Source organism: Diorhabda carinulata, chromosome 9, assembly GCF_026250575.1.
Source record: "Diorhabda carinulata isolate Delta chromosome 9, icDioCari1.1, whole genome shotgun sequence".
Lineage (NCBI taxonomy): Eukaryota > Metazoa > Arthropoda > Insecta > Coleoptera > Chrysomelidae > Diorhabda > Diorhabda carinulata.
In genome coordinates this window covers 22,841,357-22,866,236 of record NC_079468.1, presented here as the reverse complement: position 1 = coordinate 22,866,236, position 24,880 = coordinate 22,841,357, and the positions used below count along the sequence as shown (strand labels likewise).

Below are 24,880 nucleotides of genomic sequence, written 5' to 3'. Positions count from 1 at the left end.
ACAATAAAATAACTACAAAAGGAGTAAACACTAAATATGCTAAAGATACTGATCCCGAACTAATGGACTGGAGAGAATATTTTCATTCGAAAGCAGTTGCCCGGAAAATACGAAGATGGGTATTAAAAATTGTCTACGGTATGCTAGACCAGACCCGACTAGAATCAATATTTTTGTACTGCATCGATTTCCAAACATATAACAATGATGATATTAGAACTTCTCAAAAAATGGAGCTGATGCTGTACTAGAGAGTCATATGAAAAGTAGAGCATTTGGCCGGAAAATTAAAGTAATCTCTTCGTGACTTTCTTGAATATCTAGAGGATGCTCTGCATCAACAACCTCTAAACTCCTCATCTTATTGTGATTTCTTCCCACGATCTCAGGATGGAAAACGACATGGACATCGATTAGGCATTTGTGGAGATTGTAGAGGTGAAATTTGAGGTTATGTCTTTTTATTTAAGAAAATATATCTGTTTCGAATTTGATCGTTAACAAATATTTATCCCAAAAATAACCAGAATTATTTTTTAAACGCTATATATTTACGAAACAACTTTATCCCCTTCAAAATACTCTCATTACAAGTAATAAATTTGTCCCAGCGGTGCTTCCACTGTTCGAAACATTGTTTGAACTCATCTTTAGAGATTGGTGCAAGCTCCTGTCTCGTTCTTTCGTTGATGTCTTCGATGTTTTCAAATCGCCGTCCTTTCACGACCCTTTTCATACGTGGAAACAAGAACAAGTCGCACGGAGCCAGGTCAGGCGAGTAAGGTGGCTAACATTGGCTAACAGTGATGGCTGAACGTGCTGATGCGTTTCATGGTGGAAGAATCAGTCACCTGTTTGCTGAACCGAGCTTCAAGATATTCCACTGATTTCAGACAGTTAATCAATTGTCTGTCGATGGTCTGTGCGTACAATTTTTTCAACATTTTCATCGATTCGGACATTTGATAGAATTCCAGAGCGAGGTTTGTCATCAATCGAAATTTTTAAATCGATACACTTGGATTTTCCCCCTAGGCAACATCTTTGTAAGCAGTTTTTAACATTAAAACAGTTTCAGCAGCGTTTTTACCGAGTAGAAAACAAAATTTCACAGCAGCAGTGAAAACGGTCACTAGTCCTAGCGGCAGAAATCAGTACTACAAAAGCTCCACCAATGGCAATGCTATTCCGGTTACTTTTGGGTACCCCCTCGTATGAAAGTTTAGCTAAATATTTTAAATCTGTATGATTTTTGTTCAAGTTATTCCATTTTGCTTTTATAGATTAGAAACTAAAACTTTGAAAGTTATAGAGTAGTAATAAAACTATACAGTAACTTGATCTTTTTTTTTTTAATTTCGTACTTACTAGTTTCTTAATTAATTGTAAAACCAGTAGATACCGTGTACATACGAGAATAAACACATTAATGTTGAAATTGCATTAAGAAATTCATCGCTGTGTTACTAGAGGAAAATCGCAAAGCAATATCACTTCATTTCAAATATTACTGCTTTATTTTCGTATAGAATCAACTTTATATTGCAAAATATGAATATTTTATATGCATAGAGGAAATTCAAAATTGCTTTCATTAGTCAAAAGTGGGTGCATCTTCCACCGCTTATTCCAATCAGATTCTAGCAATTTCCACAACTTTGAATTATTCAATACTGCATAATATTATTCTAAATTTAACGCGAAACTACGACATAAATAAATTAGAACCGTCGATAATGAGTTTACCCATCATTATTCACTCATTTAGAAGTTAAAAATAACACGTTTCTTTCAAAATTATTACATATAATGAGATTTGGATTGAATTATAGTTATAATTTGTCCAAGGGGGATAGGAGATAAGATCTACAGAATACTTAAAAGAACGGGCGTTTCGATAACCAAGTTATCGTCTTCAGAAACTGAAAATAGATAATGTACCTTCATTATACTCAATTTCTATCTACTAACGTTACATAAAGACCTTGATTTATCCTCATAATTTCTCGAAACCTCCTTGGTATCCTTCAACTATTTTTCCTTGGTAAAAATTGATCTGTTCCTCACAACTCTAACCGGAACTTTATACACCATATCCAGGGTTGATATTCCTTTACAATTTTCATACGTAGTTTCATCTTCTCTCTGGATTTTGAACATATAAATCCAGTATTCCATCATTTCCGATGATTTCTATCTGTTCTAAATTTCTTCCTTCAATCGGTTCCTTCCCGATATCCAAATTTTCTATTTCCTCCCAGAAATACTGTTGTATCCTTATGAAGACATTCCATGAAATAACTACCAAGCCGCTATTTCATTTTTCAAACATCCTCATTATAGATTATTGAATTTTGAACAGAATCAATAAATTAATTATTCATAAGATCCCTACTTACACAAAGTCTAATTCGCTGTTGGCCTCTAAATTTACGCCGGATCCTTCACAAGAACAAGAAATCTTCGATCCACAACGAGGTCTGAATGGAAAATTTGTTGGTTGTCTCGAACAGAAAGCGCGCGATAAAATTAATACGTTTCCTTACAATTTCTCAGATTAGAATTCATTTTCCTGTGAAAATCTATAACCGCCAAGCTCCTCCCATATCGAATTTTCAGAAAATTTGGGTCAAGCAAAAGTAACTTGCGATATAAGGGATGGTCAATGAGATATTTTCCAATTTGCGCTTGTTAAATATTAACTCTTTATCGCAATTTGAACAAGCTGAGTTATTTTATTTGATTGAGGTTTATCTATCTCGTGTACACCTCTAAGTTTTTGCACAAGATGTTTTCCAGTTTGATTTAATCCAAATATGACAGTTTTCGTGTAGATTCACCACAAGTCGCCAGAGTATAAGCAGAAACAGTGGAATGAATCGACGTCGAATAAGATCATGAAGAGGCCACAAAAGATATGATGACACTTCATTAAAATTTATCAATTTATTTGGTTGATTTTATGAGGATTTAGGACTACGAACGTGGTTCCAGAAGTTGGGTGCCGTGTTTGTTCATAATGGAACACACCTGAAACCAAAGAACAATCAAACCAATGGACTGACAAGGAGAACCAGCTCTAAAGAAGACAACGACTGTTTTGAGATTCGCGTAGAGTAATTTTGATTGAATATCTTGGATAGGGAAAGGAAAAGGAAAAGAAGGAAAAACGTCGGTATTGGGCTGAGAAGAGAGTGTTTCATCAAGACAATGCACCAACTAATGAATTAAAGTTTGATTATTCGCCAGATTTAGCCCTCTCGGATCATTTTCTGTTCCTAGACTTGAAAAAATAGCTCGGTGGTTGAAGATTTTCCAACAATTATGTCGGTAGTTAAAAGCTTGACGATTCTTATTATAAAAAGGGTGTCGAACTTATTGAACATCGATAGAAAAAGTGTATGGAGCTAAAAGGAGATTCCTTTGAAAATCAAACTCCTGGAACCATCATCGTATATTTAATTCGTTACAAAAATAAATAATAAACAACACGAAGTTAGGTACAGAAATGCGGGATTCTAGCCAATTGAATTTGTGAATAATTTCACATAAAATACATCAATCTTAATTGATGTTTCTTAATTTTCGAGAACCATGTAAATATATTCTGTACCACGTTTCTCATTCAACTTGTACTTCATCGTTTCAGTCGAATTATCCTTGATAAATTGACGTATAATCTCATTAAATGTTAGTTATATCACATATCTACATTAATGCGCACGAACTGGTTCAAACTACCGCAATTAGTCAGGAAATATGCTTCCAAAATTTACGTACAGGATGATACATAATTTATTCAAATATTTCAACTCCTCGGCTTCACGTCCTTGGCGTCCTTTACCACACACCTCAACTTCTCTGATTCCTGGCCTTGTTGTTTTCCAATGTTTTTCTTCCAATTTCTTGCTCTATCTAATCTATCCACCTGTTTTGAGTCCAATCTGACTGCGAAGCGTCAGTCGGCGTTGTGCTATAACCACGGGAAATCCATGGGAAAATGAGTTGTGTGTATGGGGAAAACTTCATGAGTGATGGTGTTGTGCGTGAATGGATGAAGTACATCAACCACCATAGTGCACAGATATTACAGAATCTTTTATGGATTCAATTTCACGTAATTTAAAAGTTTGAAACGGTTCATCTTATACGGAGTTTTTGTGAGTAATTCAATTGAAAATGTCACGTGCGAGAACCATTATCCTTTGATTAGAATTGCTTTATTTATGACACCACTAACAATATAATCAAAGAATCTAAATTAAGTTGTAATACTATTAAAAGACTTAAGTTTCCTAAAACCAGACTCCGAGTTTCTTTAGCACATTTTTATCAAACTCTTCGGACTGACTCTAGATGCATTAAAAAGATAATATTGGGATTAATGACAATAAAACTCCTACCGTCCTCAATTAAAGTCAAGTTTAGTGCCATCAAGCGAAAATTTATAGAGTAAATTTCGGCATTTTCAAACACATTTCGGACGCGGTATTTGAAGAAAAATTTATAACAGCCCGAAGCACTCGAGTTATAAAATCGGAAAATTTTTGTTTTGTTAACCTAAATTTGAGATTCGAAGCCGTTGAAACAGATTGACGCAACCAACAAAAAAATCCAGAATTAAATCACCTAATATGGAACCTTCTGTTTCCGGAAAAGGCTTCAATATTAAACTTTACTTATTATTATAATATTTTTTTAAACACGTCTCGTTCTACAGATAACAGTGTTTTACATTCCGGTTCCATTTTCTAATACGAGGGTTGCTACTTAAGTTTTGATGCGATTATGTCAAATCTGACATTTCAATCGTAAAGTTGGATATTTTTAATACTGAAAGTACTTAAAAAGTATCGTAATATGAATGCTGTTTGAATCGTTTACAGTACATTAAGCTTGGGAATTTCTTGTACCAGAAGCTTTGAATATCATCGATTTCTTTCAATTTTCAGTTGTTGGTATTTTGGATAATATCAGTGACTTCCTTTAGTGTAGAAATCATCAAACTGCATCGAGGCTTGTGGTTTTTGGGACTAGACAATAATGAGGACTAATTCTTTTCCAACGTCTATTTTAATGACAGAAGTTGATCGGGGTTGTTGTTTTTAATCGATGATTATTCTTATCATTTATCGTTTATTTGGTTTTATTGAATCTATATGAAATATGGAAAATTATAGTCGGATATTCGTATCGCTTTGTATATGATCGATGAAGGAAATATATAATATCCGGAATTTCAATCTTCCCAACTTATTATCTTAATACGCCTGATATTACTTTCAATTAACAGAGAGTAGTATCTTAGGAAAAGGAAAGGAGATTAACTCGAAACGTATTTTGATAATATAACATCCTGCGAAAACGTCGCGGTTGAGACAAACCATAAACTCTGAATTCGTAACTACCTGACTGATTTAAATGTTGAATTCGTGAATGAAATTTTTAACATTTACGAACGATCAGCTGGTGGAAAAGTCAAATTTATAATGGTTAAGTTACTCATATTATTATTACTTTTAGTACATGTTTCTGTATCAAATCTTTCGGTAAGTAACTCAAAATCTCTCAATCTATTAACATACACGAGATGTAAATTGGGCAATAGGGATTGAAAATAAAAGAAAAACTGCTGAATTATGAATTGAAATTACCAATAACTGAAATTTCTCCATAATTTTTTGTCTCTTCAGTTTCTATTCTTTTTTATTGAAAATTTCTAACTAAGATTGAAACGACCGTCCATGGAAAATGTCCTTGTTCAAAAAAAAGTACCACAACTATTTTTTCGAATCAAAATCAATCTTTATTACGATTACTCTATTCTCATATTTTAAGTCTTTGCAGCTAGAACTTCCGTAGACTCTTGAAGTTTTTGTTTAATGAAAAGCATCAGAAAAAATTGAATAATCATAAAGAAGACCGCTCAAAATCGTCCAGAAATCTACCAACACAGAAATTAACTATAAGGTTTTTACTAGATTTTCAATTAATAATTACCTGCGGATTTAAGAGAAAAAAAATTGATAACAGCAGAAGGAAAAAAAATTTCAGACCTAATTACACTCTGGCGTTACAACAAATTTCCTATTATTTTTAGCTGTTGCTTTTTTCAGATGTTGTCCCTATAAATTCCAGTTTTTTTTTTTGTTGAAAATATGTAAAATTATCTTTAATTCTCATAAATTGTAAAAACAAGGAAGTCAATAAAGAAATAAAATTCCTTATCGGGATAACTTTAAAAGCAATATGAACAAAAATCGCAAAAATCCTAAGAAAAAGCATTTTTTGGTTTTGGTTTATCGAAAAGCTTCGCTACTATTTTATAAGTCTGCTCCTATCAAAAAAGTTGCCGAAAATATGAAGTGAAATCTATTTACGAAGTCAAATAATGGGGTTCCAATTAAAAAAATTGTTTTCTGAGCTACCCTGAATATCAAAATTAAAATGTGAATGAAGAAATCGATTGCTCGTTAAAAATTAATGGTGGTTTACGTTCAATTTTATTTCTACTCCACTCTCAAAGTACCACTCAATTGTGAACATTTCTGAGAATAATTTCTGGCTAGAGATGGAGAATATAGAGTACAATTGAGATGGTCTGGACACATTTGGCGGATACCCGAAAACAGAATACCAAACCAAGAAAAACATTGATTAAAAATGTAAGACAAAGAAAATAAAATGAATAGGAATAAGGGATTAAACAAAAGATCTAAAAGCATAGAGAATTGAGCAGAAATTATAGAGTGTTGTGCGAAATACCTGCTCGAATACTACAAACTGACTTAAAAACGGAAGACTTGTACTGGTTTCTTAGAAGGAAATACAAACTGATCCTGGAAAACAAACTCCTAATTTACAAAACCATTATAAAGTCAATTTGGATGTGTGGTATCCAGCTATGGGGATGTGCCAGAGAATAAAATACAAGTTTTTTCTAAAGAAATTAATCCAAAATGATCTGTATGATAACAAACGCCCTGGTACTTCACGAAAACTAAAAAAATCCATCACATACAAAAAGTAATTGCACATCAATCCCTTAATATATCCCCAACTGAATAGAAGATTCAAAAGAAACTGGCCTGCAGACCTGAAAAATGGTTAGAGGCGTCCTATCACTGGAGATGACCTCACCACGTCAATAAGAGCTCATAGCTCCCAGCGGAACGTCATATAACTCACGTTGTATAGCTTAGGATAGAAGAAGACGATAAAACGATTTCACCAGAAGCTCCTAATTTACAAAACCATTATAAAGTCAATTTGGATGTGTGGTATCCAGCTATGGGGATGTGCCAGAGAATAAAATACAAGTTTTTTCTAAAGAAATTAATCCAAAATGATCTGTATGATAACAAACGCCCTGGTACTTCACGAAAACTAAAAAAATCCATCACATACAAAAAGTAATTGCACATCAATCCCTTAATATATCCCCAACTGAATAGAAGATTCAAAAGAAACTGGCCTGCAGACCTGAAAAATGGTTAGAGGCGTCCTATCACTGGAGATGACCTCACCACGTCAATAAGAGCTCATAGCTCCCAGCGGAACGTCATATAACTCACGTTGTATAGCTTAGGATAGAAGAAGACGATAAAACGATTTCACCAGAAGCTCCTAATTTACAAAACCATTATAAAGTCAATTTGGATGTGTGGTATCCAGCTATGGGGATGTGCCAGAGAATAAAATACAAGTTTTTTCTAAAGAAGTTAATCCAAAATGATCTGTATGATAACAAACGCCCTGGTACTTCACGAAAACTAAAAAAATCCATCACATACAAAAAGTAATTGCACATCAATCTCTTAATATATCCCCAACTGAATAGAAGATTCAAAAGAAACTGGCCTGCAGACCTGAAAAATGGTTAGAGGCGTCCTATCACTGGAGATGACCTCACCACGTCAATAAGAGCTCATAGCTCCCAGCGGAACGTCATATAACTCACGTTGTATAGCTTAGGATTGAAGAAGACGATAAAACGATTTCACCAGAAGCTCCTAATTTACAAAACCATTATAAAGTCAATTTGGATGTGTGGTATCCAGCTATGGGGATGTGCCAGAGAATAAAATACAAGTTTTTTCTAAAGAAATTAATCCAAAATGATCTGTATGATAACAAACGCCCTGGTACTTCACGAAAACTAAAAAAATCCATCACATACAAAAAGTAATTGCACATCAATCCCTTAATATATCCCCAACTGAATAGAAGATTCAAAAGAAACTGGCCTGCAGACCTGAAAAATGGTTAGAGGCGTCCTATCACTGGAGATGACCTCACCACGTCAATAAGAGCTCATAGCTCCCAGCGGAACGTCATATAACTCACGTTGTATAGCTTAGGATAGAAGAAGACGATAAAACGATTTCACCAGAAGCTCCTAATTTACAAAACCATTATAAAGTCAATTTGGATGTGTGGTATCCAGCTATGGGGATGTGCCAGAGAATAAAATACAAGTTTTTTCTAAAGAAGTTAATCCAAAATGATCTGTATGATAACAAACGCCCTGGTACTTCACGAAAACTAAAAAAATCCATCACATACAAAAAGTAATTGCACATCAATCCCTTAATATATCCCCAACTGAATAGAAGATTCAAAAGAAACTGGCCTGCAGACCTGAAAAATGGTTAGAGGCGTCCTATCACTGAAGATGACCTCACCACGTCAATAAGAGCTCATAGCTCCCAGCGGAACGTCATATAACTCACGTTGTATAGCTTAGGATTGAAGAAGACGATAAAACGATTTCACCAGAAGCTCTTTAGAGGTTAGGAATTGATACTTTTCATTTTTTCACTTAAAATACATTTTATGTTATCAAAATTCAGTTTCTAGTACATTTTTCATAAATATGGAATATCGTATCCATGTTCGAGAGGAATTTATTGTTGTATAAACATATTTCTGATACAATGTTATAAAATTTAGCGCTGCGAACATTTTTTGCACCTAATTCATGATACTACGAACCAATTTGTTATTTATTCCTGACAACCCATCCATCAGAAAAATACATTAACGACTCTATTGATGATGTTTACATTATTCTCATTCTGGTGTCAGAAGGGACCTGTTTACGTGGTTATTGTGTGTTAACAATTTGTGTGATGAGATTGTATATAGGATATCGAGAGAGTTATCCGAAAAGAATATTTCGATAAATATAAATCCGATATACAGAGTATCTAGTATGAGAAACCACACACTGCAGAGGAGATCAAAATCTGACGATTGAAATCCAGGAACCAGCGGTAAAAAACTGTAGAATTTTGTTAATCAACGTTGATTTTTATGAAAATTTCAATTTAAACTTACCTACTCACCCATTTATCCAAAATCTACTTGTGCTGAAGAGTGCTTTTTATTTTTTGAGGGTAAAAACTACCCCTTATCGTGAAAAATTCTAAAATCTTCGATTTTAACATATATTTGAGTAAATAATTGATTATTCGTAGATTTGTTCATATTTTTAAACAAGTTTATGATTATTCATACTAATGTAACCCCTCCAAAGACCATTCTCCGAGGGTAGTAATGGTAAAAACTTTTTTTTAAAAAACACTTATTATAATCTCGATTTTCATGAAAATTTGAATTCAACTCCCACATACCCTCTTCTACGAAATTCTCCCTTTGCCGAACCGGGCTTTTTTTATATTTTGTGGGGTACGAACTACCCCCTTATTGCAAAAAAAATTCAAATCTCAGATTTTATGCATGTTTAGGGTGAAATAAAGTTTAAATATATTATCCGTGAAACTTTTTACATTATTAAACACGTTTATAATCAATCAAATTCATACAACCCCTCAAAATCATCCCCTAATCACATGAAAAGTTAAAAAAATTATTTCAACGATTCTTTTATAATTAAAAATGATCCCAAAGTGTATTTATATTGAATTGAGAATATTTCGTAAGTATTTTTGAGAACTGTTGATTTCTAAATATGAAACCTACCCTCAATGACCAAAAATTTCGAAATAAAAGTTAAAATATTCAACAGAAATAATGAAAAATTATTTTTAAAATCAATTTTTTATTTAAAAAATATCTTCTACAGCTGTTGCTCGATTGTACGATACTTTCATCCAATAGTCCAAAATTCGTGCTCCGAAATTTTGAAAAAAAAAAAAGTAGGCGGTTTTTCGACGATAATTCGCTCAATTTTCAAGCTAGAAACTTTTTAAAAAAAGCATTTTGTAGGAAATTTTAAGTACTTCAACGTCATATTAATTAATTTTATTTTTATTCCCTGGTTTTAAAAAGGATGCAGCTCAAAGGTGTTGCATAAGCCACATAGATTTAAAAAAGCTCAAAATTTTTGGCAAGAGAAACCCTACAATTAATAATTGATACATTTTCTCATAACATGCATTACAGAAATGCAGTGTTCAATTTAATCGATTATTTTTTCTAATATAAACTGGTCAAATTACAAGGATTATATCAATAATACATAAATAAAGTTGATTGCAAGTGGATTACAATTAATTTCAATTTGGGTGGTAATGGCGAGGGTTTGTTATAAATCAGTCAACTCTGATGGAAAAAACTTTTGACAGTTTTCATTTTAAAAGCTGTTGTATGTGCTTTGCAAAAATCTCTTGAGTTTTTTCCACAAATCCCATCAATTTCAAGTTATTTGAATTCGAAGGTTATCAATTTAGGGGTTCCCCAAAAATAGCCAGTTATTATTAAATTCACAGAGGTTCTTAAAAAATTAATCTTCTCTTTTATTTATCAGCTACATTTTTGTACAAGAAAAACGCTAAAAATTATTGGTTTTCTCCAATGAAAAATGAGCAGTTTCAATAGTTAATAACTCTAAAAGTACCAATTTTAGAAAAAAATTACGAAATCATTTTGATACCCTTCGATGCAGGGTAGATTTTGAAGAAGAAAATCGATCTTGATTATCAAAATTACACGGGAAATCGGCTAGTACCTGGCCTATTGGGGGCATTTCACTTATTTCTCATAGTAAGGCACAAAATTTTAAAATTAATAAAATTTTACAGAATTTTTTTCGTGTGTGTGTGTTAGTTAAATGAAAAAATTCCATTTTCATACCATGAATAATTTTTTCTCAAATTTTTTTACGTTGAGAATCCAAAGACATGTTTCCAGCAATTTCATTCAAAATTCACAAGAAATTCAGAATTCATTTCACTTCGTAATTCGACTGCTACAATTTTTTAATGGGGGGAAAATTTTCGGACCAGTAGATGATGATCATTTTCCATTATTTGTTTGTAATGGAAAACTATTTCCTCGACAAATTCACGTATAAGTATGATGGTGGTTCAAAAGCTGGAAATACCAGTTTGGGAGTTGGAAGAAGACTTATAGAACTGACAACGAACGAGCTCAAAAATGACTAGCAGGAGTTTTAGCTACAATAAACGATACAGTAAATTTTACCCTAGAATGGGGCTAATCGTTGAAAGACTCTTGATAGCATTCCCATAGTCAAAAACTTTTCACATTTCCAGACTCAGTAATCTCATCGACGTCGAAAGAGAAATATTGTTTGATATGTTCATATGGACCCGAATAAACTCAATATTACATATTTCTTGGAGCTCAATTAATATGGATATGGAAGTAGATATAGTCTACCACAAAATAAATGAAAAACAAAATTAGAGGTCTCAGATATTGGAAATCTAACGAGACCCTAAAGCAAAATATGGTTGATTAACGATTTTAATCCCGTTTGTGGATTCCCGCTGTCTGGAAACTAATTACAAAGGATACATACATCAAAAAATATGTGATAAAAATATTTACAACACCACCATACATTTTCAAACCCCAAAACAATCGCCCTAAATACACTAGATACCTTCTAATTCTATACAAATGAAAATTCGAGTACTGAAAAAATTGTTTTTGGGATGCATTTGAGTAACAAAAACTAGATATTATAGAAAAAAAAACAGGGTTAATTCATTTTTAAGTCATAAAGATCTGTTTCAATGCTAATGTTAAAAGCTACATCTCGTGGAAACAAATTTCTCGAATAACTTTATAGCAAATTTATGTTTTGTTTTTCAATTTTTTAGATAGGCTCTGAGGTTTTATCAACGGAAACTCAGGATATTTGGGGTAATTATGAATAAAAATCAATTGTCGTGAACAGATTCAGTATTGGTGAAATATGAATAGTCAAATCCATTAGTTATAACTGATTTACAATAAAATTAATTTATATTATTAGGAAACAGAATGAAGCGCGCGACGTTATTGAAGAAGAAGGGCAATCCTGACGAATGTAACACTCCCACGTGTGAGCGCTTCACTTCCCAAATGCTCAATTCGATGGAACACGGCGCGGATCCATGCGAAGAATTCTATGATTTAGTTTGTGGAAGACGTATACGTGAAAATGGATTCACCCGTAGCAATTTTGAGGTGCTGGAATATTACCTAAATACGAAAATTACGTACAGATCTGAAAAGTACCTGCAAGATTTCAAAAGATTCTATGACAGTTGCGCAAAGTTTTCGCTAGATTTCAACTTTTTGATGAATATAGATTATAGTAAGTAGATTCTATCTGCGAATTGCTGATATTGGGTCGTTATAGAGCATACGGTCTCAGTTTACAAGATTTTTTAATACTTGGAATATGAAAATTAGATGAAAATAACGAACAGGGTGGGTAAGTGCCAAGAAACACGTGGAAATTATTTTGGTTTACTAGTAAAAAGCATATTTGAAAATAGTTGATTGAATTTTTCGAAATTGAATCAATTAAATGGCACTTTATTCACAATAATCGAATTCTTTGACAAATTCTGTGCATTTTTCATGTCATATAAGAGATGGGGGAGATTGGGAAACTTGTTATGAAAAAATATCTTTAAATCTGGTTCTGCCAAGCCGATTTCTTTAAACTTGATGATGTTTGATAGAGTTTAGGTGTAAATATCTAAATTCTCAACAACGTAAATGCTAGAGAACGTTATATAATTTACATATTGTGATTCCTCTATTCTAGTTTCTCTTGAATTCAAACAAAAACTCAAAAGTGAGCTAAGTTACTGATGAAAAAATGATTGTAACTATACTATGCTTTGTATGACATTTTTAAACGCTGTTTCCAAATAAAAAAAATATAACAAGTGCCATCGAATCCTAAATTTCTATTTCCCCTGAATCACACTCGGATCTATTCATAATAAAATACAAAGTTAGTTTGTTTGTTAAGTTTTTATCAAAATAGAGCGAGAAGATTCAGTTGGGAAACACACCTCCAGATATAATAACCGGTTTTTATTGATAATTTAGTACCAAGCCCATCAAGACAAAACTTTAAAGTCGCGCACAATAACTGGGGTAAATTTTTTTTGTAAAAGCCACCAGTGCCAGTGGAACTTGAATTCTGTCAGTACGTTTGATCCACAACTTCAATTTTGACTTTAATATTTCAATTACCGAAAATATTATGAAGCACAACGCACTACCAGGTATATTCTTCAAATATAACTGTTGTAATTTCGAATTAAATTCAAAAATAAATCAATGTATTATGCATTTTAATTCTGAACCTGGTTTTGAGTACATAAAAGCATCCCATTAGCTGTCGACATCATCTCTCCATTGTTGGAAAATCTTTGAGGCAAACAGGGTGCATCTGATGGCAATTCGAACTTTAATTCAATAATTTTGGCCATTGCAATAACGGATGTGTGAGCTGGTGCATTGTCTTAATAAAACATCACTTTTCTTTCTTCATTCAAATTCTTAACGTCGATAGTTTTTCTTTCTCCAATGAAAATTATCCATCGCGTATCCCAAACAACCGACGCCGTGACCTTGCCTGCAGATGGAACGGCCTTTGCCTCCTTTGGAATCGGTTCTTCCTTCTCAGTTCATTGTTTTTATTGTTCTTTTATCCCGGGTGTGAAGTTTCATCCTTGGTTATGAACTTCAGGACGCTGTTTCTGTTCCATTGTGAGCGAACGCGACACCCATCTTTCTCATGTCCAAATTTCCAATTAATGGGCGATGTACTGCACTCTTTGAAATGCCTACCAAGTCTGCTAGCTCGCACACTTTCAATCGACGATCATCCAGTGGATTTTCTTCAACAACGCGGCGTCTTCAAACTTGAAATATATGCTGTATTGATCAATCATTTTCTAGTACAGCAATATTTGTATGTAAGTATGTAATTTTCTTAACTTGTTCTAGAATAAAGTGTTTTGCTATCTGAGGAGCGATACGCGATTATTTTCTTATTTTTCAGTTGATGCTCCGTTGGTAACTTCTGATATTACAGATCTATTTGTTGAGGCTATTTTACTTCAAGCGATGCCCTTTTTTGACATTGGATTAATCATTTCGGAAACCAAAGAAAAATTCCAGTTCTCAGTAAGTTTTAACAATTATAAATCTTGAAAATATTAACGATACCAGTAGGTTTTTTCGTTTTCTCGAAGGGGTAGAACTTGTCTTCAAAGTTATTCCTCTCAAAGTATTCTTCGGTAAAAAGTTCTTCTTCGCTTTCTCTAGAGCTTAAACCAACGTAATTTATCACAAACCTCAATTGTTGCCTTCGAATAAAGACTCTTTGGAACCAATATAAACATGCTTAATCCTATTTTCCAATCCAGTTTTGTTAGCCAATGCTACGGACTTAAATATATCAAAAGAATTACTTCAAGGCTGTTATGAAATTATACTGATCAACAATAAACACACACACTTTGGCAACATCGAGATAAAGTCTACCCCGTTGGAAAACTAATCTAATAACACTTTCTACCAATTAAAGATTGCAAAATTAAATCAACGGCGCGTTTTTCGAAGCTACTTTTTGAATTTTAGATAGAGGCAAAAAGTCTGAGACAGAGAGCACGGTTTGTGTCTGCCCACAGACGCCTCAAAACGGCATTTACCCCTTTGGAACGAATTCATGGTGAGCCCCACCATAGTAGTCGACAAAAACTCGTCTCCAATCAAACTCGTTGCTCGACTATTTAAATATTTAACTCTGTATTTACTTAAATTTGCTTTCCTTTGATCGCGATTAATGATCCAGACTGACTTAATGGGAAACATTATGAGAAAGAATATCATTAATAACAGAAATAAAATTCGGAAAAATACAAATATTTTCGATCTAGGGAAATAACAAAAAATCGTTGAGTACCAAACGAGATCTGTTCGACGGATGAACAATCAATTCGAAGTTTCAAATGTTCAAAAACATGTCTGTTTAAACTGATGTTTGAGAGTTCGCAGTCTCGTGGTGGAAAATGATTCGTCTTCTGCGATTGGTAGGCAACCATTTGCTTCGAAGATCATCCAACTTTGGCTGGATTTGGCTTACGTTGACTCATGTTGGCCGAAATTTAATTTTGTCATAATTTATTTGCACCAATCGACGCGAGCTTTTTCTGAGCGATCGCCAAATCCAACGCGAACAAATATTTTCGAGAGCCTAATTTTCATATAATCTTAAGTGTATGCGAGTGAAACTAATGCCCAAATTTGGATCAATCTCACTGTATGTCACATGACAACATCCGATTTTGTCTATCTCCACGAAATTCATCCTGTACCGAAGTGAGATCATGATTGAATTCGGAAAACTAGCAAAATACAATGGTTAGAGATGGTGCTCTATCACCAAAAGTCGAGTTGGTAGACACATTGAATCCACGTCATAAAAAATCATCGTACAAAAATCTATCTCAAACATCACTCGTATGACAATACGTTTTGAGTACGTTCACGATTAAAATGTCAAAGTTTATGATGGCAATGTCAGATTTGACATATATAAATCAGTGTTGCCATACCTAAAAACTTTAATAGCGTAGAGTTGGTAGACACATTGCTGTTGTAGAAAATCATCGTACAAAAATTCCATCCCAAACAAGACACGTTCTGAGTACGTTCACGATTAAAATGTCAATGATGACAATGACAGATTTGACATATACAAATCAGTGTTGCCATACCTAAAACGTTAAGTAACGGTTCTCGTACAGTATTTATATGAAATAATATTATTATTTTTTAGCTACCTGTATCAGGTGTTTCTTATTTAAAAACCAGGATTACGGGTTGGTCTGTATTTGAAGAAAGCGCTGAAGAATGTTTGGAAAATTTACACGACTCCATAAGTTCGAAAACTATCGATATAGATAAGTTGCATGAAGAATATATAGGGTGTAAAAAACAATTGATAAAACAATATGCCGAAGATTTTGAACAAGTTATGAAAGCAATTGGTAAAATAACAGAAAAAAACGTATTGTAACAAATATTGTATCTATTTTTTTTTTCTATGTACTTTTATTTTAGATGTTCCTAACTGAATTACTGGATTTGAATCAGGTAATTATCAGAATAGTTTTTGTAGTGATGATGCTTATTTATTTGTTTTCAGCGGTTCATAGAATCTGCCGTAAAAGCCAGATCCGATCAAAATTCCGGAGAATTATTTAAATCAATGGAAATAAATGAGCTTAATTCTAAATACGGTCTCATTGATTGGAAATTGTTTTTCGAAAAACTAACCACGAATAAAACGTTCAGTGGAAATGAAAAAATTCTTGTGAGTTATCCCAGTCATTATGATTTTGTTTTTCGAGAGTTACGTAAAGTTGATAAAGAGTAAGTTTTACTTTTCAAATTTCATCTCATCTACACAAAAATCCACAACTAATACAATTTTTTTTTAATTTGCAAAGATATATTTATGATAATTATGGTGACCATATACGAATTCAATGATTTTTTTTTAAATCTACGTTTTTGGGGCGGATTAAATATATTAAATATATTCATTCACGTATAATCATTTCTACAAGTGATAGAATCAAGTTTCTACTTTTTTTTCTCGATGTATACGAAAAAAAAAACTAAAACATTGAAATATACTTCGGAACTGATCGAAAGTTCAATAAATGACGTGAAAATGATGCTGTGACAAAAAAATTTTGGTAATTTATCTTTTAACCTTCACAGCCCCGATGACCTTGAAAGGTTGGGTTAGATTAGGTTAAGTTAGGTTTTTCGTATACACAAAGAATAAATGCACTTTTAACGAAATTTTGGGAATGTATCCTCTAGAAATTGATTATTTATTTAATAATTGAAAATTACTCTTCAATAATTAATCCGTGTTCGTGAAAATATTGTTCGGGGCGGGAGCAGGGGGTGGTGTTAAAAATTTGGAGTCGGTGCTCAAATTTGGTCCAAATTTTTGAAGAGTGAGGTTCAGAAATAATAAAAAAATATGTTCAATTCATCATCATCAATTTCTAGAGGAAACATTGCCGACATTTTGTTATAACCTGCAATTATTCTTTCTGAATACGAAGAACTTAACCTAACCTAATCTAACCTAACCTAAACTCATCCAGTCTCGTCCCGAACAAAGTTCGACACCATTAAGCTCCGGAAATGATGAATTTATTGATTTAAAATACATTTGAAAGGCTGCAACGGAAATTCTATCACATAGCCAAGGTAGAATCAGCTTATAAAAACTAACACGTCTGGATCTCCACTCGACTTTTCTAATTGGTAATTTTTCTGGCCGGGGTTGCTTACAGGCACCAAGCTTTCGAAATCTGTTATAAAATTATTTCGAACAAAGGTTTTACTATTGAAAATAACACCTGATAAGAATGTGACAGCTTTAAATCGATGAAAATGTTTATAAATCAATATTAAATTATACAAAATAAGTTTATAGTTGGTAAAAATTCACTGAGATGATACTCGTACCCCAAATTGCTCAATTCTATATTATTATCAACTCTATTATGGATTTTTTTACAGTAAACTTGTCAGTATGATCAAAGAATTCATTCATTTTCAATTATATCGGAATTTGGCTTCTCCAAAACACGTCTCCAACAAAGAAATTTATTGTATGAATTTAGCTCACGAGCTAATGCCGGACATAGTAACAACAATTATTTATGAAATAAATCCAGCTAAGAAGATATTTTTACCAACACATTTGACACAAATGATGTTCGGCGATTTGAAACTTTCGTTTGGAAAATCGATAAATGATTCAAAATTGGACGATATATCTAAAGAAAAGTTTGTAAAGAAGTTAGAACGTTTGAATTTGGGATTGATCACTACGGGAGACATGAACACAACCAGAGATAATTACAAGGATTTGAAAGTCAGGGATAATTTTACAGAAAATGTTGTAATTCTACTCAAGAATTATAGAAAGCGTATTTACGAAATTGTTGATTTGAAATCTTCTTCAGCGACGCTGTAAGTATTAGTATTTTTTTTAATATACTCCAATTACCTAGTACCTTAAAGAAATGAGTTTTAAACCAATACATATGCTACAAGGAGTCTCAAAAGAGAGTTTACCTTCGGATTGCTTATTGCTTGAACACAGCTGTTCCAAAGGGAACGAAAGTTTAGTCACACAATGATGTTCTAAGCGTTTGCCTGATTGAAATATGGTCCGAGAAGTTTAAAGAGATCGGATGAACTCTAGGTAAACTGAAATTTGAGCGTCCAAAGACTCCTAGAACAGTCGAAAATGTAGACAGTGACGGTCTTTTCGTTACGAGCCTCGTCTACTCTGTTAACAAGATGATTAAGCGCTTCACAACGTTTACCAACATCTTGTTTTCGGATGATGCTCGTGCTCATCTCATTGGAGTGCATCTAAACCAAAAACAAACATCAAAAACCCCTATATTTGCCTATATATTGTGTACAGATACAAGACGACTTCGTGCTTGAACTAACCAAAAAACATAGTTCCAGTAGGTTCCCTCCCATGAGTTTTTCAGGCAACTTTATCTCCAGGAGAGATAACATAAGTTAGCCTCTACACAGTCCCGATTTAACGCCTATGGAGTTTTTCCTGTGGGGTTATATCAAATCGAAAGTTTACGCTAACCAAACTAGCATAATTAAAAGTAAATAAATTCCTTACTTTTCTCACAAATTTTTTTTATTATGAACGGCTTTCATTTTGGAAAACATTCCGCACCTTTTATAAACAACTTGCCTCCTTTCAACATACTTATACAAGGATAGAGAAAATAATAATTATTAAACCAAAAATTTTAGTTCCTTTTGGATTTTTTTTTTGAAATCGCTTACACTATTCAATATTATGTGAAGTGAGGTTATGTGCATTCTGAAAAACATTTTGTTTCTTAGGTTACATTATTTTGTGAGTCCGTTCAATACGAAACCCGTGACATTCTACACGAGTAATGCAATAGGTAAGGGGTTTTGTTTAAAATCTTTAAATTCAAATTATAATACCACGCTTTTTTATATAAAAATCTCATTATTATATAAATATAATTTTATCCACGGCTAGAACGTGGATAAACAACTTATCGCAGCATATGTAGCTCGATATTGATTTCAAATTGTGTGTGTAAAATCGATGAGACAAGTGACATAACCCAAACAAAAATAGTCCAACGAAATTAAATTGAACGAACTTGTTGGCTAATTTAAATGGACTATGACTTGTGATTGTATGTTATGCTGAAGACGCAGTAATCATCTCCGAAGACGTAGATAGCTACTGTATAGGTTTGAACAAATATCGAAAGCTTTCAACATGCAAATATCCCTGAAAAAAAACCAAATGTTTTACAGTATCCAGAAATAAGAGAGATATGTTACATCCAGGATGTAGTGGGAGACCACGTGGATAGAATGTCAGATGACAAGTTGGTAAAGATTGCAAAGGAAGAAAAACCGAATACATCCCGACCACCAGGACGACCACCTACAAGATGGTATGAAAGGTGGTCTGCATCATCCCAGCTGCAGCAGGGCAACCATTGATGATTAATTATTATTTTTTCGTTAAAAGTTACTTTGAGTAAATAGGTTGTATGGCCTCGGTTTACCACTCACCTTCATTTTCAATTTTTCACACACCGCTGTCTTCATTTTTGATAATAACTCTGAGACTTGATCATTTTTTAAAAATTTTGTTTCTAGTTATGCATCCAGGAGTGTTCAATGAGGTACCCATCGGATTGCCGGAGCATATTCGGTTGGCAAAAATTGGATTTTCGTTAGCTCAAAATCTTGCCAAACATTTTGATCCAATTGGTCGTGGAATTTTGACGGATAATATAAAAACAAACAACGCTTATTACAACGACTTGGTGAAACAATCTAAAGAAATATTTGAAAAATATTATATGAAAATTCCGTATCCATTTCACAGGAGCTTCCTCAAATTTAAGGTGAAAAAGCATATTAACCATCACTCAATAACTCACGTGACTAACTAAGAAAACACATTTTTTGCCTAAAATCGATTTTATTCATCAATGTAATCTCCTTCAAGAGCAATACAATCATTCCAACCCTTTTGCATTAAAGTGTAATTCATTCAATTCAACCATTGTTAATCAGTGCATTGTCTTGGTGGAATAGTGGTTTTTTCTACGACGTTTTCCTTTATTTTTGCATTCAAACGATACAACAACTCTATCTAGTATTATCTATTGATTATCTCTCCCTTTTGGAGCTAATCGATCAAGAATATTCCAAAAAACTGAAATCATAACCTTCCCACCTGACTGTTCTATATGTTCTTGATCTGTATTTTTTTAATACCATCGTATATACTTTGAATATGTCCGAAAATTGAAATTGATAGGGAAAAAAATTGAAAAATTTACTATTTACTTGATGGATAGAAGCTGGAAAAAGTATTACAAGCAATCGTGAAGCTGATCTTTAAAGTTTATCGACAAGTTTTCTAGAACCAGCAAGCAAATAGGACAAATAACTAGTTCGAAACCGCCTTTCCCCAAATGTATCCCTCAAAGAATGATTCTTCCATCCACCCTCATCATCTTATCCAGACCAATTCTCTTCTGTTCTTCAAAGTTACTATTCGAAATTCCTCTGATGTTCATATTGGCGCGATACATCTTTAGCTTCAGCTTCTATAACTTTTATTTGGAACTGGATGTTGGCTCATTGGCTTAAACTCATTTACTCTGTGATTTTTACTATTTTTACCTCAAACTAATGTTTTGCTTGACTTGAAGCTTCTTTCGGTAGCCCTTGTCTATTTATCCACACGCCTTGATGAGGTGGAGCTTCGTTTTTAGTTCAAACTTTGATCGTATTCTGATGAGTTCTACTAATTATTTTCCTCGTCTTGTGCACTAGCTAATCGACATCTAGGACGATTCCCAGGCATTTGATCTTGGTTATCCAGATTATTAGAATTGCTTGGGTACTAACCACGTCGTTTCGGTCCATGGATTCTTGGGAATGTTGTATAGTGCAGTACAAAAAACTTTTTATCTTCCTCCCTTCATCTATTTGTGTTCCAATCTTCACGACTTTCTGAAGAAAATTGATAACCAACTGGTATTGAAAGGGTGTGGATTGAATTGGCTTAAGATTTATGATGCTAGGGAAAGAGAAGGCTTATTTTGGAAGGTCATTCAGTGGTAGAAACGTGAAATATTCCGATATCTGATTCAACATCAGAAGAAATAGAAGATTAACTTCAACAACTTCCAGTACCCAGTAGCTGGAAAAACTTAATGCTTTTGATGAAGAGTCTAATTAGGAATAACGACAAAGTAATCGAATTTTCAAATTTATAATAATTTTCAGCCAATAAATGGTGACGATTATATCAATGAATTGATTTATGATAATGCTGCTTTCAAATTAGTAACTGACTATCTGCACAAAATGAAAAAGAAATCAAAAAATTTACCTTGGATATCAAGCGGTGGAATATCCTTCAATCAAAGTTTTTTTATAGCTTTCGCTCAAGGTTTGTCAATTCTCTTTCTAAATTAAAAATATGAAACTAAAAAATTTCGTTGTCAATATGTGAATTGATGATTGTAATTTCAGAATTCTGCGATGACCAAGCTGAAGTTTCTTTTATGAAAGATCTGTTCGAAACGAAAACATTACCTCCTCAAATAAAAGTTAGAAATGTTATAAGTAACTCTCCTTTTTTTGGTGAAACTTTCCAATGTTCCGAAGGATCAAGCTTTTGGCTGGACCCCAGTGTTATAAGACCATTTCCTTTATCTCCGCCTGACGATTATGATGATGAAGAACAAGATGAAGGAGACTAAGTAATCACACAACGGAATAAGTTTCTATTTCTATGTATATTGTTCAAAATAAATCTTTAAAGTAGTTCATTTGATAATTAGACTTCTATCCAGAAGATTTAGTAATTGGTCTTACAACTTTATTCATCACCAACTTCCTCAATTTTTTTTAGTATCTTCTTGTTTAATGCTGATTCATGGAAAAATGTGGAAAAATAAATGTTACAATGAACGCAGAATTTCCGACAGTTGACAAGGTTCATGTCACGGTTCGAGATAATGAAGATTACTCTATAAAAACTTGAAAAAAATAGGTTCATATTTCTGGAAAGAGTTTTTTTTATATCTTATCTGCGTACGAACGCGGATTACGAAACAATTTCCGACTCGCCGCTACCAAGTCCAGCATAGTGGAAGACGTACCAGAAAATCTTAGGAACGGGCTCTGTTGCCGACGCGCCACGTTCTGGCCAACCAATATCTGTAACAACTAACGAAAATATGTGGCGCTGACGTTAGTTTCATCCCAGTTCTGTCAGAAAAAAACTTATTCTAATGATAAATTCGAAAAATTGTTGAAATTGAAAAACACAAAGGTAAAGGGAGAAGTTTCAAGAGAAAATGATTCTTTTTTAAATAGAGTTACGTTAAGCAATTGTTTTTTGAAACTGTAAATAGCCTGGAAACTGAGAAAAGGCAGTTAATCATACGATTCAAGATGGTTTTTCAAAAGTTGAACCCTTATATCTTCATACTTTGTGAAAAAATTTCACTTTTTCATTTACATCTGTTTGCAAGTTAATTATATGAAAAGTGTGTACACCCTATATATTCAATATATTCATACAAATGTTATTTTATATTAACTTAACAAATAATTTAAATTTCTACTAAAAGAAGTGATCCGCTTATCTGTATTACGAATGCTTTATCGTTTTATTACGCTCTCATTCGTAAAAATAGACTATAGAAAATAGCGGTTAAAGATTAATAATTCATTATTTCGAACAATTTGATATTTCAAACACTTGATAATTAGAAATATTTTAAGAATCCTTCAAGTTTGGAATTAACTATAATCGACCGTATTATTATAATCAGAAAACTTATTTCGAGTCTATAAATTGTATTTTTACATTTATTGCCGTTTGAAAACCAAATCTAAATAAATACATTGCCCAAGTGTACTTAGAAAGTTTACTTCAAAGCATACGTTTACTTGCTGCTTAATGCTATTAATTTCAAAGTAAGCAAACTTCTGTGAAGCATTATTTGATTGTGAAAATAAGACGTTACTCTCAGTCTTGTTTCCGGTCAACGGCTCAACAAATATTTGAGTTGATACTATTATAACAATAACTAAACATTAATTTTCATATAATCTCATCTAGGACAAAGGGGTATTAGCTTGGGTAATAGATAGACACTACGAAAGGATTGTAAATCCACACCGACTTAATTATTTAAAGCAGACCTGTAAATACGAGTCATCTATAATAAAATAGAGTGTGGTACAATACGAGGACAAGACAAAAAGTTGATTATTTCATGTGTTAAGTTAGGTTAAGTCAGGATAGGTTAGGTTAAGTCAAGTTAGGTTAGGTTAGGTTAGGTTAGGTTAATTATTTGATTTATTAATCTGATGTGGTAGGTGATTACTTAATGATGAAACATAATTTTGCGGACTAAAACGAAAAAAAATAGGAAAAAACATCGTTGTAATTCAACATTTGGATTCATTGCATATATACAAGGTAATCAAGAATACAAAACCATCATTACTGTGCATATTTGGCAATTTTCTGTATTCTATTTTGGACTCAACACATCTTATACATCGTTTTCTTGAATTTTCCGAAATAAGCAGATGATCCCAAACATTATCCATGAATTTGAGGAACGTCTTCCCTTCATTATTCATTATTCTTTCCCATATTTTCTGTTCCTGTTACTAAATATGCATATGTTTCTAAATCTTCTTGATTCCAAGTCTCTTCTGCATCAAAATTGGTTTTTTCCAAATAATTTTTGAACGATAAATGAAATTGACGTTTCGAATTTCAAAAGTTATTTAAAAAAACTAATTTTGAAACAGAAGAGACCTAAAATCAAGAAGATTTAGAAACATAAACACATGAAAAGGTCTAAGAAATAAGAAATTCAAGGAATTCAAATATGCAGTCATGAATAGTTTGTAGAAAATCCGTTTGAAGCTTTTTCTATCCAAATCACAACTTTGATATCATTTGATCGGCGTGATCGACGCTTCCCATAATAAAACATAATTGAATCTGGACAGTAACTTCTTTTTAACTGTCATCTTTTGCTTTTCTTTCTACAGTATCGATACTGCCACTATACAGTTGTCTACTACCAAGAAATCTTTAATGACTTGTCAACGAATTTTACTTTCTTTCCATGCCATCATGTCACTGTCTCTTCTCTGCACTTCACCTTCAAATTTTGGAAAATTCTTCCTAGTCTTCATACAGGTTTTGACGTCAACATATGGTAGTATATGTAAAAGATGGATTCAGGTGACGAGTGGGTCAAAACATAATCGTATCTCGAATTGATCTAAGAATTTGCACCTTAAACTAAATAAAACTGATCGTTTCTTGAAAAGAATCATCCCAAGTGATAAAACTATCATGAAACATACGATGAACCATCACAAACTGTATTGAGAGCTGAAAAACTTTTTTGAGCTGCTTCCAAGGAATCAAACGATCAATTCTGATCAAGAAATAATGATACTTGATGAAGAAATC

General features: G+C 33.0%; 1 protein-coding gene across 1 annotated transcript; it reads left to right on the top strand.

Annotated features, from left to right (window-relative positions):
* The first annotated feature begins 5,360 nt into the window (after window positions 1-5,360).
* Window positions 5,361-22,199, top strand: LOC130897736 (endothelin-converting enzyme homolog). Its single transcript, XM_057806606.1, has 12 exons — window positions 5,361-5,549; window positions 12,093-12,135; window positions 12,248-12,571; window positions 14,282-14,406; window positions 16,064-16,294; window positions 16,348-16,380; window positions 16,433-16,659; window positions 17,833-18,288; window positions 19,201-19,265; window positions 20,005-20,255; window positions 21,652-21,817; window positions 21,901-22,199. The coding sequence occupies exons 1-12, from the start codon at window positions 5,490-5,492 to the stop codon at window positions 22,128-22,130; spliced, it is 2,211 nt and encodes a 736-aa protein (XP_057662589.1). The 5' UTR covers window positions 5,361-5,489; the 3' UTR covers window positions 22,131-22,199.
* The last annotated feature ends 2,681 nt before the right edge of the window (window positions 22,200-24,880 follow it).

Coding starts and splice junctions, on each gene's coding strand:
- LOC130897736 (XM_057806606.1), top strand. CDS start 5,490: ATGGTTAAGTTACTCATATTATTATTACTTTTAGTACATGTTTCTGTA. Junction 5,550..12,092: donor TTTCTGTATCAAATCTTTCG/GTAAGTAACTCA, acceptor TCAATTTTTTAG/ATAGGCTCTGAGGTTTTATC. Junction 16,660..17,832: donor TTACGTAAAGTTGATAAAGA/GTAAGTTTTACT, acceptor ATTTTTTTACAG/TAAACTTGTCAGTATGATCA.